Source organism: Malaclemys terrapin, chromosome 7 (genome assembly GCF_027887155.1).
Source record: "Malaclemys terrapin pileata isolate rMalTer1 chromosome 7, rMalTer1.hap1, whole genome shotgun sequence".
NCBI lineage: Eukaryota > Metazoa > Chordata > Testudines > Emydidae > Malaclemys > Malaclemys terrapin.
The window spans coordinates 57,841,719-57,854,694 of NC_071511.1; the positions used below are offsets into that span (position 1 = coordinate 57,841,719).

At 48.7% G+C, this 12,976-nt stretch overlaps 1 protein-coding gene across 1 annotated transcript in view; it reads left to right on the forward strand.

Moving 5' to 3' along the window:
- The first annotated feature begins 3,315 nt into the window (after positions 1-3,315).
- PIK3AP1 (phosphoinositide-3-kinase adaptor protein 1) overlaps positions 3,316-12,976 on the forward strand; it is a 77,268-nt gene continuing 67,607 nt past the window's right edge. Inside the window, exons 1-2 of the mRNA XM_054035536.1 lie at positions 3,316-3,579; positions 10,438-10,854. Coding sequence (XP_053891511.1) covers positions 3,567-3,579; positions 10,438-10,854 — 430 coding nt within the window. The 5' untranslated portion in view covers positions 3,316-3,566. The remainder of the gene's footprint in view (positions 3,580-10,437; positions 10,855-12,976) is intronic.

Consider the following 12,976-nt stretch of genomic DNA (forward strand, 5'->3'; position numbering starts at 1 on the left):
TTTTTAAAAAAGGAGGAGGGAATCTTGACTCAGGATCCTGGAATACTGAAATTTGAGTGTCATGGGATCACCTCTCTTTATATGCAATAAGGTGGCTGGCAGGATTCTACATACTAGGGATTGGAGAGCTGGGCTATAGAGAAAGCAGTGGCGAAAGGCAAGAGGGAACTGACAGAGTGCTGACACTAATGACAGAAAGCAGTCTTGCAGAGGTGGGAGGAAGAGAGATCGTAATCCAGCATTATGGTTAGCACCAGCTTAGAGTACTGAGTTAAGGCAGTATGGAGATGGAGGCAATAACTGTGATGCACTTCCCCAGAATGAGAGGGGAATACCAGCTTACTAAACACCATCAGCTGGTGAGTAGGATTCAATGGACCTTCTTTAATTCCACTTTCATGGCCTTTAGCTCACTTGGATTCCACACATGCCCAGGTCACATTCCTTTCCTTTCCGATTGGCTTTTGGTTGCAGTGCATGCAAATCACAGAGGAGGAAAGGCCTCCCCTTCTTAAAAGGGGAAGATCAGGAGTGGCCAGAGTTAGTCAAGACTGAGCAACATTAAAGCAGTTGTGTTTCCAAGGGGTCTTCTAGCGTGGGACTGGCTGATTCTTCATGGAGACAAGTGAGTAAGGAGGCAGATTTGGGTCAAGTAATTTATAAGTGAGGAAATGGTGGAACTGAGGCAGATGTACTTTATGCAAAGGGTAATAACCGACAGTTAATGGGAGCACGGTGGCAATAGGAATGCAGGAGTCCAAGAATTCCTTCTGGAGCAGGTGACTAAGATCTTGGGATGGGTCCTCTTTAACTCTCTAGTTGTGGGGCAAAGTTTGCTTTCCCTGCTTGCTGAACTTCTTCTCCTAGAGCCAAACATCTCCTGGGCAAGCAGACACATAGGAATTGCTAATTCCATGCACTTCCTGATTCCCCTGATTGCCCATGAAGAACAGGGTTAGATGTTTAGTGTCCAGAAAAGAAAGGTGAGGAGAGTGATGTTTGGTGGCTTAAATGAGCGGCCAGTTCTGTTAATGAACTACCACCTGTCAACACACGAGGGAGCTCTTACCGCTAGAAAGGAAAATGGTGCACTGCACGGGACTGAAGGGCATAGAGGTCTGTGGTTCCCATGCAGAATATGAGGTGAGCAAATGCGTACTCAAGAATTTAGCTGTGAATTGTGCGAGGGTAGGGGAGTGAATGTCGTAGTGTTCATGTACAAACTGCTCACTATTTGCTCTTCCTTGAGCCAGGATTATTCATTTGGAACAAAAACATATAACATTGGGCACCTAATTAATTGCTAGCATAATCCCTCCCTAGTAGAGTTCTACCCTGGAGGGCTAGGTGTCTTTCATCCTAAGGGGCTTTACAAACTGGAAGTGACTTCTGTCAGCTTCTAAATCTGCTTCTGAAACGCAGCCACTGTGGAGCTGAAATGGGACAGATGGTGCAGTACTGCACAAGAGTTTAGGACTGGAAGGGAAGGAGAGTCTTGTGTCTGTTTAAAAGACATGGGGCCATTTAGGCAGATACTAAGTCAAATTCAGGCCTAGTGTGAATGAGTGTGTGCAGTGGCTTTGAGCTGTTTACTGTTAATCACGGGTCTGATGTGGCTGTCCTGTTCTTTCCGGCCTTGTCTTGGGGTCACTGCTCTTCGTAAACTTGTGCTGGCTGAAATGATGACATTGGTAGACAGGCCAAGTGCACCGGCATCTGAAGGACAAATTCCCCTCTATCCCCACAAGCAGGCCTGCTGCTTGCTGACTTCTTACCCTTACTTTCCTCATACAGCCATAGTGAGCCTGAATATTCAAGGCATTCATCCTCTCCTGAGGCAAACCTGTAGGCCGGTGAGCGAGAACTCTCCTTATTTGCAGAGAAACGTGCGCCCTATTTATATTCCCACCTTCCTTTCAGCTGCCAAAACCTTCCCATCCACACCTGTGACCCTATCCCTCCTTATCCTCATGACAGAGGTCACTCTGATACAGGGCGCTGGAACAATTTGTATAGTGGGGGTGCTGAGAACCATTAAAGCAAACTGTAAACCTTGGATATAATGGAAACCATTTCAAGCCAGGGGGTGCAGCACCCCCTGCACCACTAGTTCCAGCACCTATGCTCTGAGAATCTGGTCAGATGGGGGAATCAGTGTTTCCATTGGAAATAAAATCCAAAGCAAAACTTTCTGTACACATGCAATGCCACTGCTACTCTTCCAGGCACAGCATCACAAGGAAAGGGGTTTGTCTACCTAAGTCTTACTAGTTAAAAATAATGGGGTGATTTAAACCAGCTTAGTTAAACCAGTGCAGACCGCTGTATGAACCCTCTTATTTTGGGCGAAGAGTGGCTTATATTGGTTTTGTTTGAACGGACCCCTCATTGACTTAAATTAAGGCCCTACCTACACTTAAAACTTGTTGGTCAGAGGGTTGAAAAAAATCAAACCCAAATCCACTCCCCTCTGTGACCTAGCTGACAAAACCCCAGTGTAATGCAGCTAGGCTGGCATAAGAGGGTTCTGCTGGTTGCCATAGCTCACACTGTTCTGGGAGGTGGTGTTCCTAGACCCACTGGATTCCCTCTTCTGTTGGTGTATGTGTGCCTACATGGTAGGGCTATGCTTGCAGAGATGTATGGTAGATATAGCCTTGGTCAAAGTGAAATAGAGATTAATCCAAACAAAAGCAGAATAAGCCACTCTTAACCCAGAACAAGAGGATCTGAACAGGGGCATGTGCTGGTTTAACTAAACTGGCTTAAAGTGCCACCTTTAATTAAAGGGATGCATCTTGCTTTAGGTTTAGGCTGTTTCGTTTCAAGTATGCGTGGGCACCCGTTTTCGGAAGAGGGCCCCCTGTGTGAAATAAGTGCCCACACAGATGAGAACTGCATCACCTAGGATGGGAATTTAAACCAGCTGTGTCCCCTTGGTTCCCCTCACTGTACAGACAAGGTCTCAGGAACATCGCTGATGGTAAAGGCTGGGATCTGCCCACTTTGGGGAAGTGAGGAAGGGAGCCCTGGGGGCCCAGCCCGGCTGCGATACCAGGGTAGTGCCAGGCCCGGGTCTGTTGGTTCGCCAGGGGCAGTTTGAGGCTCCGTGCTGCGGAGGGAGGCAGGGAGGAGCGGCGGCCCTGCCTGCAGGGAGTGCGCAGGGGGCCGGACGGGGCTGGGAGCGGGGCACTGAGGCAGCGAGTGGAGCGTGGCTGGCTGGGGGTGGGAGCGTTAGGGGGCTGGCGGGGTGGGCCGGCAAAGGAGCCGGTAGTGGCGCTCTGCAGTGTAGGCTCAGAGCTCAGCGGCCGCGCTCACAGGGAAGGAGCCGGCGCCCAGGCGGTTCTACCCCGGAGGGGACCGCGGCTGCAGCCGGCCTCGGGCAAGGCGGGGCGGGCGCAGCGAGGGGAGGGCGGCAGCCCCCGGCGCTGCCTCGCGGCGGAAGTGGCCAGAGGAGGAAATTCCCACTCGGCTGCCGGCTACAGCCAGTATCCCGCGGCGGCAGCTCCCCAGCGCCCGGGCCAGGAGCCGCTGCCGGGGATGTGAAGGCGCCCAACCCCCGGATCATGGCCAGCTCAGGTAGGTTCCCCGCACGGCCACCCCTGCGGCTCGGATCCCAGGAGAGCCCCACCGGGCGCTGCGCCCCCAGCCCGGACCATGCCGGGGTCCCTCCCCGGGCGCGCTCGCCTCTCGCCCCCCCGCGTCCGCGGCCTCCCCTGCCCCCCGCTCGGGGGCGCTCGCTGCGCAGAGGGAGCCGCCTGTCACTGCCCGGGCTTTCTAAGACCGCCGCCCCCCACGTGCCCGCTAGCGGGAAAGCGGGGGGCGATGGCTGTGTAGGTTCCCCGCGATGAGACCCTTGTGTGAGCGCTGGACATCCCAGTCTCGAGAGAATAGCTGGCTGCGCCCAGACTGGCCGCTGCACCTGCTGCCTTCTGGCCAGCCTCTGTGCCCCAGGGAACTGCTGCTTGCAAGCCAGTGCCAGTGGCTGCTTCATCCTATGGCTCTTCCCCGCTTGGCCACCAGTGCTCTTCAAAGTGGGCCCCCTGGCCACAGGACCCAGCTGGCAATGCTGTTGGAGTCCGAGGCCATGGGTTAGGTCATGCAGGGTGAGTGAATGCCTTCTCTGCACCCAAAAGGTCCACTGGCTAGCACTCAGCTCTTGCCTGTTGTCTAGTTGCCCCCTGACGGCTGTGGATTGACTGTGGGACTCGCCACCTGGGATGCTGTGAAGGCCAAAACTATAACTGGGTTCAAGAAAGAATGAGATAAATTCACGGAGGATGGGTCCATCAGTGGCTGTTAGCCAACACGGTCAGGGATGCAACCCCATGCTCTGGGTGCCCCTAATACTCTGACTGCCAGAAGCCGGGACTGGGTGACAGGGGAAGGATTGAAATTGCCTTGTTCTGTTCATGCTCTCGGAAGCATCTGGCATGTGCCATGAGGCTAGATAGACCATTGGTCTGACCCAGTATAGCCATGCTTATGTTAAGCAGTCTCATTGCATGCCACAGTTAATGCTATCCAAAGGGAAGGAATGGAAGATGCAATTCATGTGGGGCACCGCTGGGAACAGCACCTATTGGATATTGCCTTGGGGAAGAAACCTAACTGTAACTCTTTCTCAGGCTACGTCTTCACTTCCAAAAAGTTTGCACAGCAAGATAAGTGCAGGTTATTAGCTAGGTCACTGTAATCCTGCCTCCTTTTCCCCGGCCTTTTCGAGCATGTCTACACTGCACACTAAGCCCAGACTCTTACTCAGGGGAGAGGAGAGGTACATAGTGCTGACTCAACACTCCTAACGTCTGGGCATACTTCAAAGTGGAAAATCACCCAGGCAACACATCCATCCCCTTGCTTTGTCTCCCACAGTGCCCAGCCACATGGCAGGGTCTTCTATGGTTTCTTGATAAGCTTTCAGTGCCCATTATATGCCACTCTACTCTCATCCACGTGGCTGCCTTGTCTGTCATGATCCTCTGCACCAAACAGCTCAAGGTAGCCTATAACCTATCATAGGCTTTGGTAGAAGAAAACTGATATCTCTCTCGATAAGAAGTCCATGGCTAAAATTTAATGTCATTGGCTTAGGGCCTTTGACTCCAATGGGAACAGGATCTGGTCTTTGTTGTGTAAGCCTTCATTGCTGGCACTGAATGTGCAAGTTCCCCTTATTGCATTTGCAGGGGAAATTACGTGTTTGCGCTTTTTCTCTTTCTCTAAAAGGGGAAAAAACGTGCCATCTCAATGGTGTGAAGCAACTTTAGCGTTTCACTGATGCATGTCTCCTTGTGATGTAAAAATAATTCAGACTGAAGTCTCAAGGGACAGGCAGGCAGATACCAAAAATTACTTTCTCTTCATTAAACAAAATCTTGTTCGAAGTGGCAAGCAGAACTGCATTAGGGTCACACACTATCTAATGCAAATCTTGTGTTCTTATCACTGAGAGATGATCTTGCTCACAAGGTTTTTATCTGGTTATTTTTTCAGCTATTTCCCCTTATTTTGCTTGTGACACTTTAAATAAAGTGCTGGTTTCCGGGTGCAGTAAACCTGAGAGCCTTTGATAACATGTTAGTTAATAATTATTGAGGCGATTAGGTTGTTGCTTTGTTACACAGTTCAGCTAGAGAATGCATGCTTAGGATTCCTGTATAACTTGCATGCATGAAGGATTCCTGTATAACTTAAACCCAATAGGCCTGGGAGGTGCTGAGCACTTTAATTCCCATTGACTCACTGGGAGATGAGGGTAGTCAGCATCTCTTGGAAATGCTCTCACTCTGAAGGATTCGGACCTATTCATATTAATGTAGTCTTTATATAATATATGCTGTGACTTCACTTGAAGTCACTGGCTATTCTCTTCAACAGGAGGAAAATTGGATCCTCTATCAAATACCAGTATTTGATTCCCTGGAAAATATAATGGTTTTATTTATGCTTTCCATCCAGACAGATCCCAGAGCACGTCATCGACTGATAGTACATATGATGGGCCAAATGCAGCCATTGCTCTAGCTCCACTGAAATTAGTCAATTTATAGCATGGGTGAATTTGAGGAGTACCCTCTCCTAGCCTTTGTTTAGACTGAGCTCCTTGAGGCAGTGACTCTATGTCTAGACTCCAAACGAAGGTGTGATTAGAGCAGGGGTCGGCATACCCATGCCAGCTTTGATCTAGCCAGCACGGGTAACAATAGCAATTAAGACGCGGCAGCACAGACCCTGGTGCGGACACTGTATACGTACCTAGAGTCCCCGGTCGGCTTGAACAGAGGCAGTTCGCCCGTGCTGCCACGTCCTCACTACCACTCTTATCCGTGCCAGCTAGATTAAAGCTAGTGGGGGTATGCGTATGCACGTTTCAATCACACCTTCATTTGCAGTGTAGACATATTCTGCCTCTGAACAGTGCCTAATACAATGGGTCTCCAATCTCAGTAGGAGCTTTCAGGCTAATTTATAATCTTATCATGCAAAATGGAATGATGTTGCAATGCAGTTTGTTTTACAGGGTAGACATTAAAGGGGGTAACTTCAGCTCAAATTTGGTGCAAAGCAACCTTTGACACGTGGACATCTTTCCATGAAATGAAAATAATCTTAGAAAACTAATATGCTCCTGCAGTGATAGCAATGCTGCTGAACATGGGTTGGAGCCATCAGAGTGTCTTGTTATAAAGTAAAAGAAAACAGCCTTTCGTTCTCTAAGTTGAGCAATGCAGAAATTAAACAGTACCAGAAGCATAAACAAGACTTCAAAGTTCTTTAATTTTATCATAATCTAAGGTAAGGAAATGAGTTTGTGCAAAATGAGAATTAAAAATATTTACTGTCTACTCTCTTTTTACATCATGCAAACTAACCTGTGGAGCTCACTGCCAACACATATAACTGAGGATAGGAGCTTACTAGGAGAAAAGAGGTAGATCTGTAACTGTGGATTTCCTTATTCAGGCACAGCTGATAATTGTTGCCGTGTGCCTGGAAGCATGAGGGTTTATATTCCTTGAGCGTTTACTTTAACAGATGTTGGGCGTGTTAGGGAGACACTGACCTTATGATCAGGTTATGCCATAACTTCCCATTCCTTGCACTTCTCTCTGGCACTGGCTGGTGCTTTTCAATGGCTATTAGCTAGGATGGGCAGGGATGGTATCCCTAACCTCTGTTTGCCAGAAGCTGGGAATGAGCGACAAGGAATGGATCACTTGATGTTTACCTGTTCTGTTCATTCCCTCTGGGGCACTGTCAGAAGACAGGATACTGGGCTAGATGGACCTTTGGTCTGACCCAGTGTGGCTGTTCTTATGTTCTTATGTGCTTGATGCTTCAGAATCAAGTACTGGGCCAAACCGACACAGGTCGGATCCAGTGTAGTAAGTTCTGTGTTCTCCCACTGGCAAGAAGGGGAAGTGAGTAAAGAGTAGGCATGGTAGCTGCTGACGTCTTAACTGACTATTTCTAGACTTATGCTTGAGGTTTAGTTTTCTTTAAAATAGTCAAAACTCCTGACTCTCAGACTTAAGAATATCTGTATAAACAGAGTGCTAAAGCATTTGATTATAACGAGGGGATTTCCTTGGTTCTGTTTCCCTGTGGACCAACACTCACATGTTCAACACTCCATCCCACTGACTCTAAACAAGCTAACCTTTTGCAGCCTTGGTTCAGAGGTGGAGCGCTTGTGGAATCCATACATTCGTTACCCTACCACAGGTCTGTTAGGGGGAAAGAGAGGCTGACTAGGAGAATTATGGCTGTGGAGGGCACAGTTGACACGTACTCACCAACAGGTGTCATGTGCCTCCCTGCATAGCTGCTCACCACAGTGTAGTGGTCACAGGGCTCTGGCTATGCCCCCTCTGTAGAGATAAATGGTACTAATAGAGCTAGTAGCCTGGATGTACTGGCTATCAAATTATGGCTGCATCTTGTGCACAAAGTGCTAGAGGAAGGAGGCTCCCTGTTCTCTTGTGTCCTTGCACTGATGCGGCCTCAAAATGCTCACACAACTTAAAATTCACAGGAAGGTTTTGCAGTGTTTCCTAAAGACAGTCAGATTCCGGTTTTGCTCATCTGGGAGTTTGTTCCAAAGTTAGATCCTATCAACTAAGAATGTCCCCAGCTCTCATATGCTTTGGGCTGGGCTTTGGGATCTGCATCTTCCCAGAGAAATACAGCTGTCCTAGTAGTTCATTTATAACTCTGGCTTCATTGTAGCTGGGGCATGATCCATTAATTATTGGAGTCTAATAGCTGCTGCTTTGGCCACTGCTAGAGCCTGTCTGCCGACTAAGGAAACCATCACTGCATTGGTTACACTTGGGTCACACTGTCACGCCTCATTTCTCAGCCATAAGGATTAGAATCAACTTCAATTTAGAAGAAAAATAATGGTTTGTCTGTCATTGCATGACTGGGACCCACAGACCCAGGCACTTGTCTGCCTTAATTCAGCCCTCTGCACAAGCCACGATGAAGGCCCTGGATACTTTGGCTAGCTGAACCTAATTTCTCTTGCAACGCTCCTGGGTTCAGCAGCGCAATGGAATCTTTTGAGGCTGCTTAATTTTGATTGGATATTAATGAATTAAATATGGACATTTAACTTGTGCAGTCACCTGTCTTGATAAATCCACACTTACGCTCAGGGCCGGCTCTGGCTATTTTGCCGCCCCAGGCAAAAAAGCCTCCTGCCGCCCCCCCACCATTTGCCCCCCGGCGGGGAGCGCAGCAGGAGAGGGTGCCGAGCCCAGCCACGGCCCCGCTTCCCCGACTGGGCAGAGCGCCGGGGGGAGGGCAGAGAGCCCGGCCAGGGCCCTGCTCTCCCCAACCGGCTGGAGCGCTGGGAGGAGGGTGGAGAGCCCAGCCGCGGCCCCGCTCTCCCTGACCGGCCAGAGCGTCGGGGGGAGGGCAGAGTGCCCAGCCGGGGCCCCACTCTCCCCGGACGGCCTGAGCACTGCGGGAGGGTGGCCCCGCTTTCCCCCGCCGGCCGGAGCGCCGTGGGGAGGGCAGTGAGCCTGGCCGCGGCCCTGCTCTTCCCAGGTGAGCGCTGCCCCCCTCCAGGTGCCGCTCCAAGCACATGCTTGGAGGGCTGGTGCCTGGAGCCGGCCCTGCTTACACTGTCCCCAGATTACCAGAAGTTTTGCTATACTAAACCAGAGATTGACACCTATTTCTCTTATAAAAGCTTTTTTACTTTTTTCTGATGGGGTTGTGTGCACTGGGGGGTTTGGACACATTGAGAGGCAGATTGGGAGCATAGGAAAGGCAGATTAGGAGAAACATCCAGCTAAAATGAACAGCACTGAAATTAACAATGAAAACTGAACTGTAATCTTCAGGTTTTAGAGTCAATGCCCCATTTTGGTGAATGGGGAAGTTCAGACTTTAAGGATGTCTTTAGACGTGGGGATATAACACTGCATCAGTTCACTTTGGCTCACCCTTCAAGGCTTTCCTCACAGCCAGAAGTGCTTATATTCTAGAGCATGAGTATGAAACAAACAGTGGAGAGGCATGGGCTCTCCTGGAATAGGAGGCTCTGGCTGTAATACTGACAGATGCTTTGGTGCTGCCAGAAGGCTGAGTGTTTGCTATGTTGATTCCTTCTCTCCAAGCACAATCTACTAAACTTCAGGCAAAAAGCTTCCTTCGTGGAAGTTAAAGGAGAGGAGGTCAAAACTGGGCTTGCAGAGGAGAGGATCTGAAGCTTGAACTATGGGGTTGCTGTTGTGGCTCCATACTGTAGGCTCTGGGGGACTGAGCTGACTCATTTCAGCTACACACACGCACATGCCGCCCAGGCAGTTTGCATGGCGCTAAGAAGCGAACAAACGCCTGACCCCCATGAAGACCATGGTAGCTTCCCGTAAGTCTTGAGGCACCTTGTCTAAATAAAGATGTTTCTTTTTCTAGGTGTGCTATATTTAGTGCCGACTCCTTCTCCTGAGCATTTAACTTATAGGACACACTTAGAAATCTGCAAAGTCCCTGTCATCAATTTGAATTCAGTTTTCACCTTAGGGGGACTTTTTTTTCCCATTAGACTCTTTAACTCCCCCCTCCTTTCTTCCTCCTCACCCCCACACAATCTGAAAATTTCCACCTGTGACTTGTCTCACTCAAAACAGGGCCGGAAATCCCCCTCTCCCCTGCAAGGGTGGCTCGAGAGAATGGAAGAGCTACTACTCGGATTTTAGAACAGGAAATGCAAGTACAAGTTTAGCTATCCTTACAGCTGTTCTGTGAATGCAAATGCCACTTGTTCATTCTCTCTGCATCTGCTCTCCTAATGTCCCATCAGGTTCTGCTTGTTTCACAAATTAGAAGACACGAGAATTTGCTTCTCTGCTCCAAAACTGAGGTAAGATTCTGGCTGCAGAGCTTAATACTTCTCTCTGCTTTCACCTTGCATCTGCACAGGAGCCCCTGGGGGATGCGACGTGCTGATTGTGTACGCCAGGGATGCCAGTGAATGGTGTCAGTACCTTCAGAACCTCTTCTTCTCGTGCCGGCAAGTCCGAAAGCAGCGGGTTCTGAGCTACGAAGTGGAGTACGGGGCTGCCATTCCCTGGGAGGAGTTCGACCGATTCAGCAGCAGCCGATGCATCATTGTGTTGCTGTCTGCCGAGCTGGTGCAGAACTTTTACCTCCCTGATGTCCTTGGGAGCCTGCAGGAAGCTTTGAGGCCCCCGCACAAAGTGGTCAAGCTGTTCTGCGGAGTGGAGGATTGTGATGACTTTTTAGAGTTTTTCAAGGACTGGGCCCAGTGGAAAGAGCTCACCTATGATGATGAGCCAGATGCCTACATTGCAACAGTCAAGAAGGCTATTTCAGAAGGTAAGGTGGCAGGCTGGGATTCATGGCTCTTTGGTCAGGGGAAGGGTGCATGTTATTACTGATCCCTCTTTGGAGCTGTTCACATATTCTTCTGAATTATAAAAATAAAGCCTGGCCTATAATCCTCTGTAAATTCAGGAGCTCTCCAGACCCATTTTCCTCCACCCCACCCACCAGTTCCATGTCAACAAGCTGCAAAGCATTTGGGAATTTGGATGGCTTGTTAGCGATTAATATTTGAGGGTTGCCTGTGTAATGGGATGTGCTGTCGAATGTTTGGAAAGCTAGCGTGTCTTCAGAGGTCTGTCCATCCTTCACTGCTGTGATACTGACCTAGGCTCATAAAAAATAGGAGGCTGTTCTGCTAGGTTAGCTTGTCCCCACTACAGGAGCCAATGTATGATTGTCCTCTACAGCAGTGGTGCCCAACCTTATTACATAGGAGGGCCACATAAACCTAAGTACGATCTTGTGTGGGCCAAACAGATTCTATATATTTTAATAAGATGTAAAGTCACCTGTATTGATTTATATTTTAAGTTCAGCTTTTTTTGTATGTATTTAGATAGGTTGTTTCTGTGTACAGTGTTGTCTGTTTACACACTTATGTAAACTAAAATGATGTAATCATGCCAACAAAAAGTTAATGAATCGGCCGTTAGTATATTGTGTTGAAGCAGGCCAGGGGCCTTATGAGATGGCCCGTGGGCTGTAGGTTGGGCACCCCTGCTCTACAGTATATTGTCCAGTACTGTCCTTTAAATCATAGGTGCAACAGCATTGGAAAATCTGGACAATAGAGAAGACACCAGCACTTGCTACAAATCCACTGCAGTTGTATTTAGCATAGTCATAGCAGTTCAAAATAGCAACCTTGATGCCTCTGGCACTATGTTGAGCCAAGCAGTCTGAAATGACCAACCCCCCTTTCAGTTCACAAGAGCTAGAGATTCTTTAAGTGCAGAATTGGTAATGGACTCTAAACTAGAGAGGCCTGAGCCACAAAGTTCTGACTAGGTCTAAACTTCCCCAGACTCTGGGGATCTTGATAGGAGAGAGCCCTGAACAAGTTTTTATGGACCCAAATCATAGAAACTGTTGTGGGCTTTTGTGGTCAGACTACGGCCTAAAGTCAAGGACAGTGCCACATGGTGGCCAACTCAGGCCCAGTGTTACAAGGTGCTAAACACCCTTCTCTCCCAGTAATCTCCATGGCTGTTGAGCGTCACTGGCACATCATAGGATCGTAGGGCTTATCTACACTAAAAAGTTCTGTCTCTTTGATTATAGTGGTTAAAGTTATAATTGAAGCAGTACAACCTCCTAGTGTAGACAGTGATACTAGTGTACAGGTATCTTACACTGGTATAACTGTTCCCATACAGCAAGGAGAGTAACTATACCAGTAAGTCATCTTTACACAGGTATAACCATAGCTAAAGCCATAGTCATAGACTGCGTCCCTCAGACCACTGCTCAGGCCACAGTGGAGTGCACACACAAGCCCAGTTTTGAACCCTCTGTTGAAATCCACAGAAATCACTTTGGATTCAAAATTGATAGACTAGATATGGGGCCAAGGTAGAAGTTGTTCTTCTAAACTTGATATGAATGGGGTCAAAGGCAGCTAAATTATTGCACCCTGAAATTAGAGACGTTACCAATTGTTTTGCCATTCTGCATCAAGGAAAAGCAGGAGACAGAATTTAGTGTAGCGCTTTCCCCTGGCTGAGTGCAGCACCAATATTTAGCTGATGAAATTGATTTCCAAAGTCACTATCTCTGTGGGTTTTGGACTGTAGGTACAGATTATTAGCTCCAGCAATCTTACATTAGCATGTCAGAGCTGGAGAACAATGACCTCTGAATGGGGGCAGGCAGGAGCCTCTAGATTCTGTTACGCAGAGATTGATCTCAAGGTGCAACCTGACTGATGAGGCGGATTGTTTATGGGGGGGTGAAGGGGACAATATTAATTACAAGGCCCGTACGGGGACCAATAGCTCTCCAAAGACGTGCTGGGGTTTCTCCTATCCTGCAAATGTACAGAAGCAAACAGGAAGGGGAAGGAGCTACTCCTACTTATCTCTTCTTCCTTCCAAGTGCCCAGTTCTCCTCATTC